The following is a 24,323-nucleotide window of genomic DNA, read 5'->3' on the forward strand; positions in this document are numbered from 1 at the left end:
AGCTCCTAGGAGACCCTCTTCCTACCAGTCCCACCCTAGCACCTACTTATCTAAGGACGGGGTGGGGGTGGGGGTGGGGGTGGGGGATGAAGGCCTAGGGAAGAAAGCACAGTAGTAACAACCAACCTTTACTAAGCATGTCTTAAATGCCAGGCACTGTGCTGCATCCTCTGCAGCATGACCTCATTTAATCTCCACAACAGTCCTCTAAAGGACATACTAGTGTGATTCCTACTTTACAAACGAGCAAAAGGAAGCTCAGAAATGACCTGGCCAAGGTCTCAGAGCAGCAAGCGGTAAATCAGAACTCACACCCAGGTCTGTCCTCCAGCAAGAACCTCCTGGGCTCACTTTAAGGGGTGGAAGCCAGCCCTGCCCCGCCTCCCTCGGTCCACCTGCACTGTTGAACTTCCATGACATCATCGGCCAGAATAACAGCTCGGAGGGAAAGCAGGGGTTTCCGGAGATGATCTGCCCTTCCACCACGACCCGAATAAGCTTTGCACGGAGCTGCCTCTGCAGGGAGTGGCCTGAAGGCCATGCTGCCAGCCAGAGGAGGAGGGGGACAAGAGCTTGGCAGGGCCACCCTGGCCCCTTGGGTCCAGCCTCCAGTGAGAGCCCTCCCCCAGCCCGGGGCGGAAGAGAAAGCGGCCGAGTGCCTGCTGTCACTGTGGGCCAGGCCAGCCTGGAGGAAGCAGGTGCACTGGAATGGCTTCCTGCTGCCGTGAAGTTGCACACAGGCCCGGGGTTCCTCCTCCAACGGCTGGACCCGCCGGAGGCCTCCCTCCCTCCCCCGGGGACCCTCGCTGCCCCTCTGCCGGGCCCATTGCCATCTGCCTCGCCATCATCATGCATCCCCCCCAAATCTTCAACCTAGTACTGGTGGCCCAGGGGCCCCCCGGGGTGGAGTGGGGTGGGGTGGGGCGGGGCGGGGAGGAGGCCCGACCAGGAAGCACCCACCTCGCAGGGCGAGGAGTCTCTCTGGCCCCAGCCCCAGCTACCGACACACACCTGAGCACTGGCGCCAGTTCTGTGGCTGGGACGGGGCACGGGGAGAGACAAATGCTTGTGGGCACGTCGCAGGCTCTCGGTAGACCTCCGTGCTGGGCCAGCCCACACGCTGCCAAGTGCTGACACGACCGAAAACCTGACCCTCGGTGGTAGCCGGGAGGGGTTGGCGTGGGGGGGAAACGGAACGACTGAAAGGCAGCTGTGTCTCTCCTCACTTGCTTTTTTAAGGAACTTACTCTTCTGAAGTAATCTCTGCTGAAAATGAGACCTACAGACAGTCAGGGCATCCCCGAGATGCCATCCGTGCCCCTTCCAAGTGTCTGATCCACAGAAATGCAGGAGGCCATGCTGAGTCCACTCGTGGCCCCCCGGACAACTCGAGGGACCACCCCTCTCCAGCGCCTTTCTCTTGCCTACCGGGAGGACGAAGGGCGGAGGGCCACATTGGCAACACAAAGCAGGAACAAGACTTCCCAAGGTCCGGGAGGTACTGGGGTTCCCGACCTCAGAAGAAAATAGCGTTTTAAGGAATGAGGGCCTCAAGCACTAATGGTCTGCGGGGAAGGCGTGTTACAGCCTGTGGACAAGCTGGTGCAGTCCCAGGACACCGAGGTCTAGAAAACGGTGCCCCCTCCCAAACTCCCAAAGTCATGAGTCAGGCCCAGGAGGGCCTTGCCTCTGAGGTATTGGGAGGCTGCCTGAGCTGGATGATTCCCTCCCCACCAAGAAGCTCAGAGAGGGGCCCCAAGGCACCTCCCCCCTCCTTCAGCCACATCTGGGGAAATAAGAAAAAGGCCCCTCCTTTCGGAAAGGAGGAACCGGCATGAGGAGCCGGGGACATTTCCGGGGTGGGGGGTCAGAGGGACACTCACCCGCATGGCCTGGCCTGGAGCAACCAGGAGCAAGGATTCTCCTCTCCGATGCTGCTCCGTTAGCAGCTCAAAATAGCACTGGCTGCAGCCCCGCCCCTGTTCCCCTCCCGCTCCCCAGGCCCCTCCCGCCAGGGCCGCAGCTGCCCAACCCTGGGGAGCCGGTCCCAGACAGTGAGTGGCGTCCAGGACTGCAGTACCAGGTACACCGGGATGGAGACGGTAACACAGCGCGTGGGGAAGGGGAAGAGGAGGCACGGAGAGTGAGGGCACGGGTGGGGGGCAGGAGGTGTTGGAGGGTTAGGGGCAAAGGACAGGGAGGGTGGGACTTTCCTCCTGACACACACCCGGGCTCCTGGACAGCTGAGCTGATATGGCCCCTAAAAATAGCAGAGGAATTTGAGACCTGCAGCCCCCGGCCCCACAGGCCAGGATTAAGACAAGCACATGTGCGTTCACACACACACACACACACACACACACACGTGCACGCACACACAAGCACACACGCATACACACGCACACACAAGTGCACCATCATGCATGAACACTCAATCACAGCACAGTGTTCTGGAGAACACACAAATCATAAGCTCACCCCAGCCATCTAATTACTGCGGCAGAGGCCAAGGAAACCACTAACGTCACATCCAATCCGATACACAGGGCCTGCTGCACGCTATGCCCAAATAGCAGCCACGCAGCCATCCTGGACGAGTCTGGCAGGCATAGAGCCCCACACGATCCGTCTGAGGCCCACTGGGGCTGCCTCGCCGGAAAGCCAGTGAGGACATGCAAGGAATCAACTGCACTTTCTGTGTGTACATCCCTCACCCCACACAGCCAGAGACTGCGCAGGCAGAGGAGGGTGTGGTGGGTGGGCCTTGGCCCTGCAGAGGAAATCGTGGTGTCTGGCCAATGAGCAAGGGCTGCCGTAACAAGCCAGTGCTCCTCGTGAAGAGAAAGCCCGCCCCTGCTCTTCGGGGAGTACCACGGGATGCCCAGATCGGGGCCGGGGACCCCCCCAAAGAGGCTGAAATGGGAGCCAGGGGCAGGTGGGAAGGAGCCAAAAGAGGCCTTTTGAAGCTGTCTCAGAAGCTGTCAGCTCTGCAGAAAGAAGGAAGCTGGCCTGTCTTTTCCTCTCCAGGAAAAGAAAAGGGGGGGTGGGAAGGCCTGGAACAGAGCTGTAGCCCAACCAGTGTCCAACGAGGGTGGCTGGAGACCCCCAGGCCTACCACCCCGCCAGTCCTGTGAGCCCGGTGGGTCCTGTAGACACCATGACTTTCTCTGAGAAAAGGCTGGTAAGCACTGCCTGAGAGGACCGAAGCCCAGCGCTGCGTCCCCCCTCCCCACACACACACCATACAGGCAGAACCACACGTGGCCATGAGGATGTGGGGCTCCTGCCTCGGCTTTCTAGGCACTGGTGTGTCTTCCCAGGGAGACGGTCTGGCCCTTCCGGGGCATGTGCTGTGTCAGAGATCTTCACATCCCCGGGCCTTTCTTGACACACTGGGGCCAACCTCAGCTGCAGACTGAAATCCCCCGTGGGACTCCAAAAATACTGATGCCTGAATCCCATCCCTTCCCCCTAGTCTCTGATTTAATTGGTCCGGGAGGGAAGGCTGGGCACTAGGATTCATAAGAGCTCCCCCCAGGTGATTCTTATAAATAGCCAAGGTTGAGCACTGCTCAATTTGAAGGCAGCATAAGGCCTGGAGCAGAGGTTAAATCCTTTGTTAAATCACTGAGTGCCTGAATAAATGAATGAATGAATGAGTGAATGAATGAAGGACTTAGCTGTATGACCACGGGCCTGTGACTTACACAGCCCTCATCTGCAAAACGAGGGTTCTGCCCGCAGTGACTCTTTGGCATGGTCAGTATGTGACCGGTAAAATCTCAGTGAGCGAAAGGGTTTGGTTCTCAAAGTGCGGTCCCCAGACCAGCAACCCCTCCCCCCTCCAGACCTACTGACTCAGAAGCTCTGGAGATGGGGCCTAGCACCTGTGCTTCAGCCAGCCCTCCAGGTGATTCGGAGAGCCGCTGCTTTAAAGGAATTATTCGTGGTGTACCGTGGTCAACAGAGAGACCTCCCGGTCCAGCCAGCCTGGTTCAATCGTGGCTTGTCCATGCGGTAAGCCACACAACTGAACTGAACTGTGATTTCGTCAGCTGTGCAAGGCGGGCAGCGATAGTACCTACCACTAGGTTATTGTAGGCATCAAATGAATTAGTGCTTGCTCCAGGGACCATGTCTAACACAAAAGTTTTCAATAAACTTATTTGAAAAAAAAAAGTTTTCAATAGTTTTAACTATTATTATCTATCTGTGATCATCGGCAGGGGGGAGAAAAGAAAAGCATCATAAGCAACATTTCCAGGTAACTGAAGACTATCCCCTTGAAGGGGCAAAATATTTTCTATTTTAAGTAGTTTTCTAAATCCTATGACTAATTTATAAATCATAAAAACAGACATTTTATAGATTCTCTTCTAAGTAAAACACTCTGAACCCATCTCAAACATCTCCAATTCTGAGCTTCCTCTCTTGAACCCACCTCGTTTCCATCCTGGATGTACTGGGGGGCACATCATGCCCCCTGTGAGGACTCTGGACCTCCCAGCCTGGCTCCTGTCCTACTAAATGCCCCTGGCCACTCTCAAAGGCCACCAGCCCTGTCCTAGGCGCTGCAGCAACCTGCGGCCTCGCTCCAGGCCCATGTTGGGAAGGCCAGATGCCCTCTGTGTCCGCGTATCTGCTTAATTCTCTTGTCCCCTCCCCTGTCGGGCCATCAGCTGTCACTCCGCCTGTCAGAGCGGGCCTGTCCCCAATAGTCTCACTTCCTTCGAATAAGCAGTTTTTGCCAAAGGCTAGAAAACCAGATAACCAAGCCTGATGTCACAGAGTCCAGAGGAGAGCAAGTAGATTACCAGAGAGCCACTCTCCTGTGAGCAAATGGCCTGGGTTTTCACCCACAGACTTACTGTCCTCTGTTTCAGCTGCCTGAGGGCCTTCTAGGCCCACCTTCCATTCAGCAGTGCTCTGGAAGATGACTTCTGGGTGACCAAGGTGTCACTTTACCCTCAGAGTCTTGTTCTGAATTATTAGTCATCATGTGTGGGTCCACTCCTCTTTTCTATTCAGACGACTAGATCCTGTCAGTTCTGTCTCTGAGTTGACTCGTGTTACTGATGGAGATCATCTTTTTCCCTCGGTGACAAGGGCAAGCCTCGTCATTCAGAGGGGAAACCTGAGGCCCTGGCCACTCATTCAGCATCACACACAGCCACACACACAGTCCCTCTGCTGCCCAAAGGTTGGTGTTGCCTCAGGGCCTGGCCCGTGTCTCCAGTAAACCCAACCTATGACCCCAGGGGGCCAAGCAGTCACTCCCAGCCAGCCCACCCCCAGCCCCCGGGGCCTGCCTCCTGCCATTTCCCTTTCCCCTTCTCCCTCCATCTCCCTCTACGCAGCACGCCTTGCTCTCACTTTCTCAGGCAGATCTTCCCACGTCCCTGCCCTAATCACCACCAGAGTATTTACTTATAAATGCCTCTCTCCCTTGCCCAACCCTCCCATCTGTCAAGGTCCATCTCAAGTCTCACCTCCTTTATTACGCCTTCCCTAGACCCCAAGGCCTGCCTGGTGACATAGTGGAAAGAGCACACACCCGCACTCAGACTCTCAGACTCGCAGTCAGACTCGCAGTCAGGCACACCTGGGTCTGAATCCCAGCTCGGCGTCTTTCTTGCTGTCTGACCTAAGAGAAAGTTATTCAGCTTCTCAGAGTCTCCAGTGTCTTGCCTTATAATGGTATACCTACTTTACGGGGTTGTGAGAATTTAAAGAGATAGTAGACGTAAAGCACCTGGCATTAGGCCTGGCAAACCATAGGTAGTGATTAAATTATTATCAAAAACCATGGTCCTCACTGTCTATACCTAGATATCACCACATACACATGGCAGTTCTTTTGTATACCTAATACCGAGCTCTGCTAGATACAATGGAATCTGCACAGATACTATACGGATTTAGATTCGAAAGTCACTAGGCACACAGTAGGTGCTCAGTAAGTATCCACCGGATTTAACTAAACATCTGAAAGGTACCGTGAGATACACTGGGTGGGACACAACAGGGAAAAAAGGGATATCCAGATACAGTCACAACTTCAGCTACTCTGCTCTCCCACGTTGGTGGTGGTGTGCGGTGAGTGAGAGGTCCTTAGCTCTGTGCCCGGGCCCGGCAGGGTGGCTAAGCACAGCGGGGTGGCTACACAGGAGGCTCTGAGGAGTGAAGGAAGTCATTCCCATATTCACCTAGCAGTCATGTGCAATACCTCAAGGTGAACACTGTGGGGAAGCACAATACCTGCTTCTTTTTCTGTCTCCTCACAACTAGACTATGAGCTTCTTGAGGCAGAGGTGGTATGTTTGTTGTCCACGGTTGTCCCCTGCACCCACCTAGCACTGGGCCCTGCTCAGAGACAGTGCTCGATACATGAGTGAGCGAGTGATTAAAACAAGACGAAGCAGACATAGTCCCTGGCCTCACCAAACATACAGACCCGAAGAAGAGATAACAAATGTACCCAAAGAATTAGAGAGGAGGGAGGAAGGGAATTCCAGGGTAAAGGACTAGAATAATAGAAGGCAAGGAGTTGGGAAAGCATGAAACTGGATGAAGTGTAGGACACAGATAGGTAAACAAAGAGAGACAAAGCTGGAAAGGTCAGTGGGGCCAGATCATGCCACAGTGGACAGGTGTGGTTTCAGCTGCCCACGATCCATTCCTCCATCCTCTGCTTACAGCACCCCAATTTCCCCCTGGGGACCTACCCCAGCACAGGACTTGAGTCTGGCCCATGAGCGTGTCATATCCCCGGACTATAGGGATTAGTTCATGGAAGGCATATGACCCAATCAGTATCAAGGCCATAGAATGAAATGGGAATTATTGAAAGAATCACACTTCTTAGGGCGCCTGGGTGGCTCAGTTGTTAAAGCGTCTGCCTTCGGCTCAGGTCGTGATCCCAGGGTCCTGGGATCGAGCCCCGCATCGGGCTCCCTGCTCCGTGGGAAGCCTGCTTCTTCCTCTCCCACTCCCCTTGCTTGTGTTCCCTTTCTAGCTGTGACTCCCTCTGTCAAATAAATAAATAAAATCTTTAAATAAATAAATAAATAAATAAAAAGAATCGCCCTTCTTTTCCCACAAGACCTGAACCTGGTGCTATGCCATTTTGCCACCATTTGTCTGAGGACCAAGCCAGCACGGAAGATGAACTGAGAGACAGAAAAGGCCTGGGTTCTAGATAAAGCTGAGCCTATAACCAGTTCTACCCGCTGCATGTTTCAGATGTTTGAGCCCACGCGTTTCTTCTTTTTAAACCAGGTCAGCTGGGCTCCGTCACTTGCAACTGAAAGGGCGGTACCTGAGGACAAAAGTGAGGTAAGCAGCCTAAGGACAAAGTGGGCATATTCTGAGCACTAGCCACGGGTCAGGGACAGCGCAACTTGTTTTCCTCACAAAACCCTGAGAGGTGAGTGCCACTGAAAGAGGAATGGTGGTTTGGAAAACTGAGGCTTATAGAGGTTAAATAACTTGCCTGCAACCACACAGATAGTGATTGGCAAGGCCAGGGTGGGGACTCTAGTCATTCTGACTCCAGAGCCCTGCCCCTTCCACTCTGCCTCCTGCCTGGAAAACAGTGGGAGTCATAGCAGGTTTCTGGAGAGTGAAGGGGCATGATTAAACCCAGGCTTTAGGAATGCTGATCTAACAGAAGGATGCTGGGAAGCAAAGGATGCTGGAAGCTGAAAGACCACTGGAAGTCAAGATGATGGCCAGAGGAAAGATGTGTGTGTGTGTGTGGGGGAGGGGGGTCTGCCCTATTCTGCAGTGGGAAGAGAAGGTGATGCAAGACAGAGACTTGGTGGCTACAGGGGAGGCTATGAAATGGGCACGAAGTTGGGGGAGGGGTGGCGGTCGGGAAGATCTAAAGCCTCCAAGGTTTCAAGCTGTCAAGATTTAAGAGAACAGTCTGAAGCCACTATCCAAAACAGGAATGTCAGATGGAGGCTGATTCAGAAGGAGACAGCTTGAAAAACACTGAACCTGGCGTTCTACTTAACATCTTAAAAGAATACTCCTCTGACCCTTTGTCTCTCTAGATTCTCTTTAAATCAAAACTCCTTTAAAAAAAGGCGTGGATGGGGGCGCCTGGGTGGCTCAGTCTTTAAGCGTCTGCCTTCGGCTCAAGTCATGGTCCCAGGGTCCTGGGATCGAGCCCTGCATAGGGCTCCCTGCTCCACGGGAAGCCTGCTTCTCCCTCTCCCACTCCCCCTGCTTGTGTTCCCTCTCTCGCTGTGTCTCTCTCTGTCAAATAAATAAATAAAATCTTTAAAAAAAAAAATAAAGCCGTGGATGGATACTTATCATATAGTGTTTCTATAATTACTAATTTGCAATGTATAAAATGTCATTAATAGAACTCCTTATTTAGGGAAGTTAGGGGGCATGCGTCGTTTCAGGGGGGTGATGAAAAGTGCAAGCCCAGGGCTGGGCCCAGACATTCCTGTCCCCGAAGCGATCGACGGCCGCGACCCGTGGGAGCCGGCGGTCTCGGCGGGTGGGAGCCGGGTCAGCCCCAGGCCCGAGCCCCGGCCGCGCTTCCGGGCCCGGCCCACCAGCCGGCTGACGCAGGGGCGGAGCCGGGGAGGGGCCAGCTCCCGCACAGGCGCACTGCGCCCGGAGCCACAGGACGCACCCGCCCTGCAGCGCCTCCGGAGCCCGGCAGAGGGCGGCCGCCCCCTTCTCGCCCGCCCCGGCCGCCGAAGCCGCGGGATTTCACCTCCGAGGGCTGGCGTCCAGGCCACGCCCCCAAGAGGCGTCCCCCGGGAGCTCGAGACCGAGGGGGCTGCCGCGGCAAGATGGCCTCTCGCTTTATCGTGGAAGGGTACGGCGAGAAGGGGCAGCGCTGAGCTCGGCGCCGCCTTTGTTTTAATCACCGCTCCTTCCCCCCAACCCCAGACAGCCCCTGCATATAGTGGGCACTCAATAAATGCTTATTGATAGAATAAAAGGGATGAGTGAATGAATAACTGAATAAACAGAAGACTCGGGGACGCATGGAACCTGTGTGCTGGGAGGAGGTCTGGGACTAGCAGTCTAGGAAAGTCGGGGGAAGGGGGGGCGCCCCAGATCACTGCCCCCACTATCACTGAGGCTTAAGGCTCGGCACTCCCCCCAGTCCCTGCCTTAGCACACTCAAGGGTTTGCTCAGAGCCTGGTGACACCACAACATCTCACGGGCTCAGAGCCAAGGGGTGACATCTGGGCTCGCCCTCTCTGCTAAGACTAGGAGTCTGTCCCCTCAGAGTCAGATCCTGGCTGCCTGCAGAGACCACTCCAGTAGGTCTGCTGCTCCCCGAGGACGCTCAGCTGCGGGGGATTTCCTCGTGGCCCCTGGGGATTTCCAAACTGCCTCTGCTTCGCCAAGCTCCCACAAGGCCCAAAGCCAAGGGCCGGCCTTGACAAAATCCTCCAGACCCCTGCCCAAATCCCACCCAGACTTGGTTCACTTCTGAGTCTACCAAATGTACCACATACACAATATTCCCATCCCCAACCCCCTCTGGCAGACATGAGAGAATAAGCATAATGAACTATTGTTCTCTTTTTCACATAAACGACAACTCTTTTCTATTTCCAGAGAAGAAAAAAAAAGGAAAGCTAGTTTAAGGGTCAGCCACACGAATTTAAATAAAACATCAGTAAGGTGTTCCTGGGTGTGAGAACTGGAAACCTGTGGTGCTTATTCTCAGAGTCAGGGAGGCTGCTTTAGACAAGCCTCGGGTTCCTCCAAACACTGGACACTCAATACACATTTGAGGATCTGTGTGTTCACCTCTGGAGGCCCTGATTGGGCCTGTTTCTAGAATCCTTTAAAAAGAAAGCTCAAACTCAATCTCCATAGAAATAGGAAGGGTGAAGCAAAAGCTTCTCCTTTTCCTACCAACCTACCACCTCCACATTAACAGCCTTGGCCAAATCCACTGGGGCGTGTGAGCACCTGTGTTACAAGGCTGGGCAGAAAACATGCTTGGCAAGGTGGGGAAGCGCTGCCCCAGTTGTGGAGGCACATAGCCAGGGACCTGTCGGCCCTGGGGCATCAGGATTCCAGAGTTGGTGAAGCGTAGAAATTGCCAGAGAGGACAAGCCTTCCTTCTTGAGAGGAAGGGAAAATGCCACCATCCCCAGCCTCACCAGGGGGACTGCAAGAGGAGAGAAGCCTTCAAGAGCACCCCACCATTTTTTTTCCGAGAGCTATCTGGCGCTGCACTGTTCAATGCAGTAAGCACTAGCCATGTGTGGCTACTTAAATTTAAGTTAAATCGAAACAATGGGAATACTTCTGATTAAATTCAAACAAAAGAAGTTTTGTTTTTTTAAAGGTTCAGTTCCTCAGTCATGCCAGCCATACGTTAGGTGCTCAGTAGCCGCATATGGCTAAATGGCTACCAAGTTGGAAAGCACAGACTGGAACATTTCCGTCTTGGCCGAGTGTCCTATTGGACAGGTCTGATCTAGAGAGTCCCCTTTTCAGCTTGTCCTGGTCATCCTTGCCAAAGACTCCCTCAGGTGTTGCCCCTGACCCCCTGCTGTTCTCTCCCACCCCCTGCCCCAGAGTCTGTCGAGGCTCCTGTCCCCCTGTGCCTTGCCTTGAACCCTAGGCCTCAGAAAGAAGTGGGGAAGGGGGCCACCACTAAGCCACAATTTAACAACTAGCCAGGGAGCAGAAGCCAGATGCAGAGGGGCTTAAAAGGCAAAGCTGAATGGAAGCCAGCCCCCACTCCAAGGCATCCCAGGCCTGGGAGAAAGCCCCTTAGTGCCACACAATCGTTCCTTGTTTCTGCAGCGTCTCTGGACCATGCATGGGTAAGACATCTGGAATGTAGTGGCCTGAGGGCTTCCCCACACCACTCGATGCCGGACTCATCTGATGTTAGGGCTCTCAGAGAGAGACGTCCCAGCAGAACCCTGAACTGTCAAGGGCAAATAAGGCCAACAAAGCCTCGTTCTGAGCAGCATGCCAGGAGTTCTGCCCATGGGGCAATGGGGACCGTAACTGGCCACCTCCCTGCGTCACTCTCTGGAGGAACCAAATGAGGAAGAGGGGGAGGAGGACATGGTGGAGAAAGGACTTCCGGGTGTGCTCGCCATGCTAGAGAGGCCCAAACAAGCTCCCCCAGCCCTGGATCCAGGGAGCAACAAGGGAACAGGAAGGACATGGATCTGACAGCTACCAGTCTCTCAGAGCGTGCTTCATATGAAAGGTTTTGCCACAGTACTTAGAAAATCCAAGTGGGAGTGTTTGGGTGAGCTCATATGTGTGATGAAGGAGCAGAGAACAGACCCAGGAACGGGTACGGTCGGGGCTGCCTCTCTGTTCTGTGCCTCGCATTCTGGCCTCAGTTCCTGCTTCACCCTAATCCAGAAGCAAGACGGGCATGAAGAAACAAAATGCTGCACCACAAAAAAGTGCAGAAGTCTGTTCCACTGGAAAACAAATGGGTAGAAAGAAGCCTGGTATTCCAAAGTTGTTGGCATTGGCCAAGAATCTGACTGGAGGCAGTCATGGGAAAAGGAGCACAATTTTAAAGATGCATCGAACTACAAACTAGTTTGGACAAACTCTGAGCCTGTCATGTGGCCCTGAGTAAACATGGGGACCAATCTGGGTCTTATTTCCCTGTCTTCACCTGGAGGGCCCTTTGGGGAAAAGCACCATTCTGGGGACAAGAGTAAAGTGCCCTGCACCGCCCCCCCCACCCCCCCGCCCCCAGCAGCAGAGCTGAGTCAGTAACAGGCCTGTGGCATTCCTGGGCAGATGGCCCATCAAGCTCCCGGGCACCAAGTACCTCCCAGCACCTTACAGACAGATTAATGATGAGGATAACGCTATTCTAAGTGATTTACGGGTATTGATTCATTTAATCCTTAAAACAACCTTATAATAAAGTATTATTATTATTTTACAGAGGAGGAAAGTGAGGCACAGAGAAATTAAATCATTTGCCCAAGGTCACACAGGTAGTAAGTAGCAGAGTCAGGATTTGAACCCAGGGGTCCAGCTCCAACGTCCATGTTGTACCCAGTATACCCCAGCGTACTACCAACATATACATCATCATCTGCATCTTCCCATCTGTGGGCCCTTCTGCCTGTGCTGCCTGCCTCCTTCTCCTCCCCGAATGAGCTGAAAGCAGTTCCTACAGCCAAAACCAGCCCTTCCATCCAACTTCATATTTGCCAAGCATCTGTTCCTATAGCAACAATAAGATCTGCAGTTTTCGGATTTTTGAAGAGAATGAGTAGGGAGGGAGAGAGGGGACCCTTTATAGCATGGGTCCCTCTTTCAGAGAGACCTGAAAACCGGTGTGTTAAGGCCTTGATGGGAGCCAGAAAATTCTGCCATGCCCTGCCCCGGACACCAAGTCCTCTGGTCTGCACAGAGAAGGGGAAGGCCAGTTAGAAGTATTCGAAGCTGGCGGCAGAAATGCTTTGGAAGCGTCTGGGAGAAAAAGACACCCAGGCTAAATTTTGTAGGGTATGTGTGTGTGTGTCCCAAGCCATTTCCAAATTGCGTGTCCTGTCACAGAGCCTGGTTCTGCGCCACAGGGCAAGGCCAGGTAGTGACGGGGGTGGTGGCAGGGAGCAATAAAGAAGCTCTAGAAGAGGAACACAGACAGGCACCTGCGTGCCTATAGGGGGTGGTGCACCTCCTGCCAGAGAGGGTGAGAGTATTCTGGGTGGGGTGGTCAGGCGGGTACCCCTCAACTTCGCCACGCCTAGGCCTTATTCCAGCCTGCCACCCCCAACCTCATTTAAACAAGAAACACCCGTCATGGTCCAGAAATCCTGAGGCCAGAATCAGGATCACGGCAGGCCGCCCGTGCTAAGGGGAACAGGAATGTTTGCTGGTCGCTTGATTCTCGGAAGACAGCCCACAACCGTCCCCCGGGCTCCTCAGGCAGTAGGCCCAGTTTCCTTTCAGTGTCTATTGAACTTGATGCATGGCCAAGTGAGTTGGGGACTCGACCTTACCCGGTGTCTGTGCCCTTTAGGTAACCGAGGCCCCCTGCAGGGGAGGATCCCAGGCTGTGCCAGGCCCAGCACAAGCTAAGTCCCCAGTGCCTAAAGTGCCAGGCCCTCAGGCTTCCCCAGTCTAGATGGCTCCAAGGATGGCAAGCTAGACAATGCCAGGAGGAAACCTTCCACTGTCCTAAGCCAGCTTCTGCAATGGGCTCCACAACCAGACCAGTCCATGGATGAGAGAGGCGCAGGCCGGGAGAGGCAGGACGAGGGCTCCCAGCAGGAAAAACCAGCAGGGAGACAGTATCAGACCCTGCTCCTCACCCTCTCCCTGGAAGGCGCCACTGGAATCTGCAGACACTTTCTCCATGGTGAGATGGGGCTGGGCATGAAACTGGGTGTCACAGAGAGTCATGACTGTCTCATGCTGCCTGACAGCGCCGTCACTGCTTGGCCTCTAGCCCATGCCATCCTGGGCTGAGACCTATCTCTTTGCAGATGTCTTCTGTTCTAGAGAAAGCACAGGCCTCCTGGTCACAGGGATGGCATCTTCAGCCTTTCTCCTCCACAGAACCGAGCCCACAGGGTGACATGGGGCAGGTGCTCTTCAAGGCTTCCTGACATCCCACCTCGATTGTGCCAAGGCTCCAGGGCCATTCACATCCGGCCTTCCTACAGCCCAGAGTCATGCCCCCCCTCCCCCCACCCCCATCTCCCAGCCTTCTTCTGCCCAGAGCCAGGGGCAGCCTCAGTCTTACTGCCAGGAAAAAGAGCCTAGGAAGCACCCTATGAGAAATCTCCCCTCCCTGTGGGTACCCTGTACGCCATAGGACCTGACAGTGAGAGAAGCTGGGGAGGGAGAGAGGAAGTGAGTCAGCTCCTTGCAGAAATGGGAGTGGAAGGGAGGGGCCAGCAGAACTGAGATCAAGGGGCAAAGGGCACAGAGGCCGGAAGGGTCACTAAGAGAGGGAACCAGGCCCTGGAGGCATTATGGGGCCCACTGAGAGGGGACAGATAAGGGTGACACAGTCAGCAGGGCCACCTCCTGCCAAGGCTGGGTGGCCCCCACAGGCCAGAGAACCTGGGTCTGGCAGCCACAGCCCCACCTGAGGATGGAATCCAAGGCAGCTCCCCTTCCTGACTCACTCACCGGGGGAGGAAGGGAGGCTTGTGGGATATGGCCAGCCACGTTCTTTCCTCACTGAGGGGGAGTTTCTGGTGCCCAAGGCCTCCCACTGCCTCTCCTGAGCTCCACAGCTCCTGAAGCCCAGGTTCTGCCTGACCCAGTGGAGAGACAGATGTTTGCATTTCCCATGGAGGATGGGAGTGGGGCCTTGGCCCCAAGAGCAGAGCAGTTGGGGTGCCCTAGCAAGTACCCTGGCCCTCTCTGGCAGCCGCTGCCCATGTGGGAGCTGTCCCCGGGCTCCAGCTGGAATCCATTGCTCTGACTGGGAAAAATCCTTGCTGTGAAAATTCCCAGCCTGCTGACATTCCAGCACGCAGGCAGAGCAGGAAAGCAACCGAAGGAAAGAGGGAGCCGTGAGCCCTGCTGGGCCACATCCTCCTCCCTCAGAGACCTGCGGCCAGGACAACAAGCACATTGCTCCCAGGTCCCCTGGGCTACACACTGTGTGACCCCCGTATAACCCCAAATCTGCTTCTCACCCAAGCCCGGTGCCTTCCCAAAGACGCCAGTGCGGGGCCAGGAGGCAGGCCATCCCACGACCTGCTCCTGGATGCCTAGAGCCCATGTCTCCTCCATTCCTGTGGGGGATGCTGAGCGCCCAGGGACAGACGAAGCAGGGTTCGGGGATGAAGGTGGGACAGGTACTGCAGACAAGTCACCTAGTTGAGTCGGGGAGGGGGAGGGTTCTAGGAATCAAAACTGAGGTAAATGAGGAAAACCATGCAGAGAGAATGGGAAACCAGTTCCTGAGCAGAGAACCATCTTCTTTCCTTCAACAAACATCCAACAACTATCATGAAGCCCTTCAGCGCTGGAGAAATAAGATAACTAATTAACGACAGCCTTAATGACTGTTATGAAAGACAAGGAGGTGACAACTCAGAGGGTCAGGGAAGGCTTCCCTGAGGAAGCACATTCAAACTGGGCCAATGTGTATGAGGGCATGAGGATACGCAAGGAAAAGCATGACAGACATAAGGAACAGCAGGGGCTCAATGGTAGAAGCCAATGAGAACTCTTCATTGCACACCCACTACCTGCGAGGCCCTCCGCCAGGCCAGTGCTCCTCACCTTCTCCCCACAGTGTGCACTAGGAAGCAAGAACGTGCAGCCCCGGGGCGCCTGGGTGCCTCAGTCGTTACGTGTCTGCTTGAGACTCGGGTCATGATCCCGGGGTCCTGGGATCGAGCCCCGCGTCAGGCTCCCTGCTTGGCAGGAAGCCTGCTTCTCCCTCTCCCACTCCCCCTGCTTGTGTTCCCTCTCTCGCTGTCTCTCTCTCGCTGTCACATAAATAAATAAATAAAATCTTAAAAAAAAAAAAAAAGAATGTGCAGCCCCCATGCGACAGAAGAGGACATATTCTCAGTCAGAGGTGACTCTCTGGGGATCCTGCCACCCCAAGTACTGCAGAGGTCCATACGAGCGTGTCGGTAAGGGCCAAACAGGCCAGGGGCACCATCCTCACCCCCCAGGGTCTAGTAGGAGAGATGAGTAAGGGGCAAAGTGTGTGCCCCTGCACCACCCCCAAGGGACCACCCCCAAACACTGCCGAGACAGATGCTGCTTCTTTTCCTAAGGCTTTCCTCAGCCATGCTTCCCAGTCCCTCTCCCGGCTCCCATCCCATTAAATCCCACCTGCTGCCACGTGGGCTCGCTTCCTCTGGCTAATCTTGTGGAGAGAAAGAGCAGCCGACACACCCTTCTGTTGCTCACCATCCACAGAACAAGAGTCACTCCTCGCTTCCCTTCCCCTTCTGGAGGAGAGGCTGATAGGGCATAGGCCAGTGGGCCGGCCAGTGGGTTTACAAGGGTACCCAGATACTGCGTTCCCCTACCTTATACAGCACACTCCTGGAGGGCAAGGAGCTGATGCCCCAAATTCAACTCCTGACAAGTAACTTTAAATAACCTTGAAACCTTCGGCCAGAGACTTATCCTTAACCTCTCCGGGATCCGGTAGACTATTGCACTACCTATTTCAAAGGGTTGTGGGCACATTAAATGAGTTAGTATGTGTCAAACAGCTAGAGCAGTGCCTACCTTAGAGTGAATGCTAGCCATGATCCTCACCCTGGCTGTCAGCTCCCATGCCCTGCCCCCAAGGCATTTCTGTTGAGCTGAATCTTTTTTTTTTTTTTAATTTATTTATTTGACAGAGAGAGAGACAGTGAGAGAGGGAACACAAGCAGGGGGAGTGGGAGAGGGAGAAGCAGGCTTCCGGCTGAGCAGGGAGCCCGATGCGGGGCTCGATCCCAGGACCCTGGGATCATGACCTGAGCCGAAGGCAGACGCTTAACGACTGAGCCACCGAGGCGCCCCCGTTCAGCTGAATCTTTACCGGATCAATTAAACACCACCTAGGGAGCATGCATGTGCTATGCGCCGCCCTGGGACAAACACCCTACCTGCTGCCCCACCCCAGAGTCCTGCGAAGCGTCCAGGCTGAGCCTTGCCAGGGGAGACTGTCATGCCCTGATTCTGAGAAACCTATGGCGGGAGACTAAGGCAGCCAGAGTGGGGACCCAGGTCAGAGGAAATAGTTTCCCAACCAAACTGGAGCCAACAACTGAAAAAATAAGCTTTGCTGACACTGTCCCCTGTATTTAACAGAACAGAAGCGGCTGCCAAACAGCACGCCGGACTCTGAGCTGGGCTCCCCCGCCCCCCACCACCAGCAAACTGCACGGCAGGAGGTGGGGAGCCATGAAGACCCCACTCCTTCTCAGCGGCTGTCTGGCACGGTGGGCGCCCCCAGTGCTGCTGGAAGCCTGGGGCACATCCGTACCCGCTGCCCAGGACTGACAATGGAGGCGCCAGGCAGCCCTGGGGGCCGGGGAGGGGGCTCCCCGGCCGGGTCGCCAGCGCCCACCCCCACCGATGCAGCTCTCCACCTCCGGCCCGGCAGCTCCACGGTGTTGGGGTGGCGGGGAGCGCTGCTGGCAGGCGGACCGCGTGCTTGTGGTTTCTGGGAAACGCTGTAGAGATCTGCAGCATTTTTAAAATACTTGTGCTCCCACCCGCCACACACCCCCCTTCACCCCACTCCTCACCCACCCCCAGTCTGGGTGTTTGCATATCTGGTATTTTCCAGAACCATTTCAACGTAAATAAGAGATTAGAAGGGAGCAGAGGAGGGGGTGGCCAGGGGTAGCAGGGTGGGCCCCGGGGGGGCCTCTCCGGAGCAGGAAGGGGCCAGTGCAGCCACCTCAAACCAAGGCCCTGCCCCCACACCAGGGCTCCAAGCAGTGCCTGCGAAAACAACCAATGACCATGACATGTACCCACACCCAGCTCAATGTGGCCTGGGCACCGTGCCCACCACCCACAGACTGGGTGGCCAGGGCACTCTGGGGCTGCCGTCCGTCTAGCAGCTCATCGGGAAGAAGGCAGAATGTGCCACTGAGGACAGAGAAGGGAGACCTAGCGGAATAGAAATGACCCTGTCCACCATGCTATCCTGCTGGTCCCATGCACCCCACTAATCCAGGATAGATAACCCCCAAAATGCTCCCAAAGACCTTTCACCCACCAGCTCTCACGCCCTCAACACCTCCCCACTGGCCACCTCATCACCAAAAGAACTGAGTTTGGGTTCTACCCTGAACCCCCAGGTCAAAGATCTCACACGGTGAGATTGATGTCAGAAGTGCCTAAAGCTTTGGAAAAAATGAAGTAAGAATTTTCTGTTTCAAACAAACAAAACCCAAAAACCCCCTCCGAGGATTATTGGAAGTACCATCAGGAACAGAGGTGTTCTAGAACACTGAGCCCAGGCAGCACCCGGCAGCTCCACCAACACCAGAAGCCCCAGGGGAAGCCCACTGCTCAGAAGCTGGCCTGGCAGACCTGGAACAGGCCAATTTTCTGTCTCTCCTTGGTATCCCGCAGATCCTACTCCTGGAAGTCCCCAGGGGCCCGGGAACGAGGTTGGTGAGGCTCATACAGCTTCTGTCCAGGGGTCTAGGGCTTCCTGGCATAGGGGCCCCCGCCCTTCTCCCAGATGCAGGCAACCCCAACCCGCCAGTCTCCTTTCAGGCCACTGGTGTCCCATCTGCGGGCCTGAGATGCTGGGAAAAGCTAGGGAGCGCCCAGCATGCCAGGTCTTCCTGGCTGTCTCTGAGGACAGGGCTACAGGGAAAGGGCCGGAATAAAAGCATCGCGAGTTCCCCTTGGAAAGAAAACCTTACCAGGAGCAACGATGGGAAAGCACATCAGGGTGGGTTAATTAAGGAAGCAGCAAAATTACCTTCCCTGGATGCCTTTAGAGACGGGGCAGAGGGAAATGTACTAATCATCATCCTAGGCATTGACTATCTACCGAAATCTACGAAAGGTGGTTTACACAAGTCTACATAAGCAGGTGGTTTACAAAGACGTGACAACCTCTTAAGGAACCTCATAGCCCTAGAGCCTTTGAGTACAAACCCCAAGGTCCAAAGGGAGAAGAAACTGTATCACAGATCTCCGGGAAAGGCCTGACAGCTCCACATAGAGCCCGAGGAAGCAGGCCTGACTGGCAGGGGGTGGGTGCCTTCCTGGAAACCCCCACCTCACCCCTCCCACCATAACTTCGGAAGCTCAGGGAAATGGAGCTTTCTGGGCAGAGCTCCCCTGCAGGCCAGCTCTTGGTGGCAGGGGGACAACCACATCAGCCGGCGGTTAGCAGGTGGGCTTTTCTGAGCTTAGCAGAAACATCCTACACCCTTACTCCCTGTGATGGGCCCGCTGAGGATACAAATGGAAGGGACTGGCTCTCTTCTCTCCCAGGCCCTTGTCCTTCTCAGTGGGCCCTTGACTTTCCCACTCAGATTCATGGAGCGGGGAGAAAGGAATTTTGATCCAACTGGGGTTTTAAGATCCTCGTCTGTACCAACACCCCCTTTCATCTCACCAGACTCAGGGAACGCTTTGCCTTTAGACAATTTAAGAGTAACTGATCCAAAACCAAATACCCTAAAACACTTTCCCTGAGGAGCCAAGGAAGGAACTTAGCATCTTCCTCCAAAGCTGACATCCCACTTGGCTCTCCTCTCCTCCATCCCCCACACCAGTCAGTCACGTCTGAAATCTCTCTCCATCTCCACTGCTGTACTCAAGTGTGGGCCTCCATTCCACTAGGATGACAATGACAGGGCCCTCACTATTTTCCCCACGGCCGCCCTTGCTACACCCAGAAGCATTCCCCACGAGCAGCCAGAGAGATTTTCTAAAATCTGTTCCTATCACTCCCTGATTAAACGGCTTCTTGCCCTTTGGTTGAAGTTCACATTCCTTAGGCTGGCTCACAAGGGCCTTCGTGACCTGTCCCCTGCTGGCCTCTTCTGCTGCTTCTCTCAGTCCTCATTCCCCACGCACTGTCCCCCCAGCCTTACCCGCCCCCGCCCCCACAATGTGTCATTCTCTCTCCAACCTCCAGGTCTTGGTCTGTGTCTCTCACAGCCTTCCCCTTCCTCCTGCCTCCCCTGCATTCATCTCCCACCCGGACAGCAGCTCTCCCTGTGATCACTCCCAAGGCTGGACTTCCAGTCCCTCCTCTGTGTTCCCTGGGACCCCGTACTGGCCCCTGTGGGGGAGCTCCTCAAACGGCACTGTCATCATCTGCTACTTGACTATCTCTTCCGCTAGACTAAGAGTTCCCAGGGGCTGGGGCTATGTCCTGCTCACTGCTGGCTCCCAGGACCTAGCACACAGTTGGTGCTCAACAAATGTCTGTTTAATGAGTGGAGTGGAATAGAAGATAGCGGAAGAAGAGCTGCTTCTCCCAATTTCTATTGGGGCTCCATGTCTATCCCCCTACTGTGGCTCACCCCTACTCCCAGCGGAATCTTGCTAGCAGCTACAGGGACACATGAAGGTGTGAGCCACGCATTCTGGATGCGCATCATGTGAGAAGGAAACGCGAGGGGCTGTCTCTCCCTGGGGCCTTCTGAACAGGCCATGGAAAGGAGCCATGAGGCCTGGTCTCCATCCGTGTGCAGAGAGAAGAGATGGCCAGCCGGTTCCCTCAGAGCTCCCTGGGGACGGACAATGTGTGGACACAGTTGATGGATGACCTGACGGGCAGGGTGGCCGCCAGGAGCCGTCCTCGTGGGGCCAGAGTTGTCAGGGTACCCCGCCCAGGAGCCTCGAGGAAGTGGAAAGACTCTTCTTGGCATGGAACTGAGCTGAGAACTGCTGCCAAGAAAAGAAGCCGGAGTGGGAGTGGGAGGAAGAGGAAGAGATGGAGGAAGAGAGCTGCGCTAGAGGCCGCGGCGCTCCCACACCAGCCCCGGGTCTGTCCCAGGAGGCCAGGATGCGGGGCCCACTCTGCTCCTCTCTGCTGTGGCCTGAGTCCCTGCCACCTGCCAGGGAGGAAAAGATGCGGGGCTTCCGCAGCCCTATGCTTCTCACTGTTCTCTCAGATGGCTCTTGGAGACTCATGAGGATGGAGCTTGCTGTGTGTCCCCTGCCAGATCCCCTAGGCATCAGCCTGGGGAAGAAGTCCTCTGGGCACCGCTGGGCTTGCCCCACGGGGACTAAAGCAAGCCAGCATCTCAGGGATACCAGCTCTAGCTGGAACGTGGACTCTACCGGCGCCTCCAAAGCTGAACCATCCCCTTCCCCAGGGAGGGAGGGGCAGCAGCCCGTGGGCAAGGGAGAGTGGCTGAGAAATATGAGATGCCAGGATGATCCCTAGGCTATAAAGAGAAAACGAAATAGCATCTGGGATGCCAGGCCCAGGGCCCCACAGAGGCCTGAGCTGTGGTTCAGCAGGGAGCTGGCAACAACCCCCCCAGGGGATTCATTCTTGAAGAAGAAAATTCCATCTGTTAAAAATAACATTAGCTTGGGAGAAGTAGACAGACATGGCAACACCGTATAGGCTTTGGCTCTGAGATAAAGACCACTCCCTCCACACCGTGGTTCCCTGAGCTCAGTCTACTCCGGTGACTGACACGCAGTAGGTGCTCTATGTGAGTTTCTGGAATAAATGAGTCCAGGTCCTGCCCTGGATTCCACACCAGGCTCCCTCCCACTCACTACCCCTTCCTGACTAGCAAAACTGCCTGACCTCCACCGGGCTCAGGGTAAAGGAAGGTCTGGAACCCACCGCCAGTGCTTCCTGCCAGACTCTGACCCTGACGCTCCCAGGCCCTCCGGGCCCTCCATGCTGCTAGGCTGAGCCGCCATCTGAGCATCCACTTCCCCTCCCGGGGAGAAAGCTAGCACCAGGACTCTGCCTGCTTCCTTAGCATTTCCTCCCACTTCTGACTTTGACACATCTGGCCGGCCACTTAGTGCTGAAAGGTCCTGGCCAGGCTGTGCACTGGGTCAGATCTCCACAATCCTAAAACCCGCAGCTAGGAGATAGGGATGGCCAGAGGCCAACCTGTCCTTCATGTTCTGTCTCCAGGTGGAACATTCCAAACTGATACATTGCCACCCTATCAAAAGACCCCTGGGGTTAGAGATCACTGTTCCCCTGGAGACCCTCTCATACATAGAATCTAAACCTTTTCTGCTCCTATGTCACCCCTTCCACTGCCGTTTTGTGTGGGCAGGATAACAGCTGGGGTCTCAGGGACAGTCAGTTCTTACTATTTCTGTAGGCTAGATATGTTACGTTTCCAGGTGTTTTCTTCCCCCAGGAGAGGTAATAAAGACTCTTAGAGCCCAGGTGATCTGTATAAATCAGGTCCAGTCACTCCCCCGCTTCAAACCCTACAATGGTCCCGTTTCACTGGGACAAAAATCTAAACCCCTATCGTGACTTACAAGGTCCTCCATGATCCGGCCTCTGCTTATCGCTGCAACCTTACCTCCTATTCAACTCCTCATTCAAGGGCAAGAGGAGGTCTGAAGTCATCTTACCCAAGAGCTAGCAAAACAGCCGCACAGCCCAGATGTTCCATGACAGCCCTGATTTGAAATAATTTATCTTTTTCTTTCAAGTCTAATGCCTAAATAACATGGCAATTCTTTAGTTTAGTCCAGATGCCGGGCTGGACTAGTAGTCCAGACTGTCTCTCATCTGAAGTGGCAAGCGTGAGCCTCCGTGCCCCGATTTAGGGCTCAGGAAACATGGTGCCCAAACCCTTCACCCTTGTATCCTAAAGCCTGTTTCACCATGGACCACCCCATGCTAAGGTCGCTCCTCCCAGCAGGCCAGGCCAGTTGTCCCTGGGGCCAAGGAGTGGCGCGACTTCACTGCTCCCGGGTACCCCTTTCATCTACCCAAGCACAATTCCCAATCACTGCTCCCGCCCAGCTGCCCAGGGGAACACTCACATCAGCTGGTTCCCTGCGGGGTCCGTCGCCACTCCGCAACCAGCTCCGGCTCAGCTCGCTGAGCTCTGGAATGGGTTGCACCTTGAGCCGCACGCTGTCCCCAGACTGCCGGATCATCTCCACGATCTCATCCCTGGACTTGCTCTCCACGTTGTGCCCGTTAATCTCCACCAGACGGTCACCCGGCACCAACCCCAGGGCCAGGTCCTTGGTGCCTGCGCCGGGCTCAGCGAAGTGAACCACCCTCCGGTAGACCTGGCCCTCGGGGCCCCGATCCAGCATGGTCGTGCGGCGCAGGGAGAAGCCGAAGTCTCCAGTGGGCCTCCGCTGCAGCTCCAGCTCCCGGAGGGCGGGCGGCGGCAAGGGCACCACGGGGGGCAAGCGCAGGTCAGCCGGGAACCTTTTAGTCACCAGCTCAGGGACTCGGGAGCGGGGCCCTGGCCGGGGGAGGCCTGAGCCAGGATGCTGCACCAGCTGTCCCTCGAGAGTCCTCACCTCCACCTGAGGGGATGGGGCCGCAGAGTGCTCGGAGGGGGTGGAGGTTTCTGAGGCGCTCTCATCCCGGCTCCGCTGGGAGAAGGAGAAGCGTTTGACAATCATCTGTGAGTTCTGCTTGGCCAGGGAGCCGAACTTGGCTGCCCGCTGCAGCACAGAGCCGCGGAAGCTGCCTTCCTCGCCCTTGAGGTCATCGCTGGAGCTGGCGGTGCTCAGGTGGCCCGAGTCCAGGATGACACTGCCCCTGTTGCTGTCGGAGTCGATGTCGGTCAGGTGCAGGTCGGAGCCACTGGCCACCTTGATGGGGATGGGGTTGGAGATTTCCAGGCGTGTCTTGGACTCACGCTTGGAGGCGCGGTTCAGATTGAAGAATCCGCGACGCAGGCTCATCTCCTCCAGGCTCCGCAGCTCCGCTGCCGACATCCGCTCCTTCTTCTCCTTCTTCTCCTTCTTCTCCTTCCGCCCACCATCTTTGTCCTTATCTTTCTTCATTAGGTTAAACATGGTGGGGTACTGCTTTTGGGGGGGGGCACCCCCGGAGGATCACGGGTGCTTAGCACAGGGCCCTCGTACCCCACCTTGCTGCTGCAAACAGAAGCAGAGAGAGAGAGAAAGATGATTCGAGCAGAGCCTCTTCCTGTGTCTCCAGTCCAGACAAGGCCAACTAATGAGCACAGCTCCCCTTCACTGAGAGGGGGCTTGCTCTGTGCCAGGTGCTCGGCTTGATACAATACCGTCTCTGTTAAGTTAATCCTCATAACACTGCTATGGGAAGGTCTGTGATTACCCCCATTTTACAAATAAGGAAACTTGAGGTTTCGATAAGGTTGTAAAAGCACAGACTCCAAAGTCTGTCATCGCCTTTCATCCCTGATAGGTGTGCACCGCGGTGGCTCCCGGGAGCTCTGACCTCCTGGCAGGAGGGTGCCATCAAGCCGACCTGGGGTCTGACTTAAGATTCAACACACAGGGGGCGCCTGGGTGGCTCAGTCGTTAAGCGTCTGCCTTCGGCTCAGGTCATGATCCCAGGGTCCTGGGATCGAGCCCCGCATCGGGCTCCCTGCTCCGCGGGAAGCCTGCTTCTCCCTCTCCCACTCCCCCTGCTTGTGTTCCCTCTCTCGCTGTCTCTCTCTCTGTCAAAAAAAAAAAAAAAAGATTCAACACACAGGAAGAAGGAAAGGGACACGGAAGCAGCCTCAGCCACTGCCTGACAGAAGACCTCAAGGCACCAACCCTCATTTTCGTGATCTCCACTTGCCAGGCGCGTTACCCACACTCTTGTTTGCACCCCACAGCATCCCTGCAAGGCAAGTGTCATTATCTCTACAAATGAGAAAACAGGGCGCAGAAAATTAAGTATGTTAGTTGTCCCACGGCTCAGCGCCGGCGAATA

At 55.4% G+C, this 24,323-nt stretch overlaps 1 protein-coding gene across 16 annotated transcripts in view; it reads right to left on the bottom strand.

Annotated features, from left to right (window-relative positions):
- MYO18A (myosin XVIIIA) overlaps positions 1–24,323 on the bottom strand; it is a 95,581-nt gene that overhangs the window by 61,011 nt on the left and 10,247 nt on the right. For 9 of the 16 annotated variants that reach the window (XM_032428439.1, XM_032428436.1, XM_032428434.1 and 6 more), the window contains exon 2: positions 22,436–23,515. In XM_032428439.1, coding sequence (XP_032284330.1) covers positions 22,436–23,434 — 999 coding nt within the window. In that variant the 5' untranslated portion in view covers positions 23,435–23,515. Of the gene's footprint in view, positions 1–1,883; positions 1,960–2,478; positions 2,899–22,435; positions 23,516–24,323 lie in introns of those variants that run through there. The other 7 variants (XM_032428429.1, XM_032428431.1, XM_032428443.1 and 4 more) reach the window with 5 other exon arrangements.

This window comes from Phoca vitulina, unplaced genomic scaffold (assembly GCF_004348235.1).
Source record: "Phoca vitulina isolate PV1807 unplaced genomic scaffold, GSC_HSeal_1.0 scaffold40, whole genome shotgun sequence".
Lineage (NCBI taxonomy): Eukaryota > Metazoa > Chordata > Mammalia > Carnivora > Phocidae > Phoca > Phoca vitulina.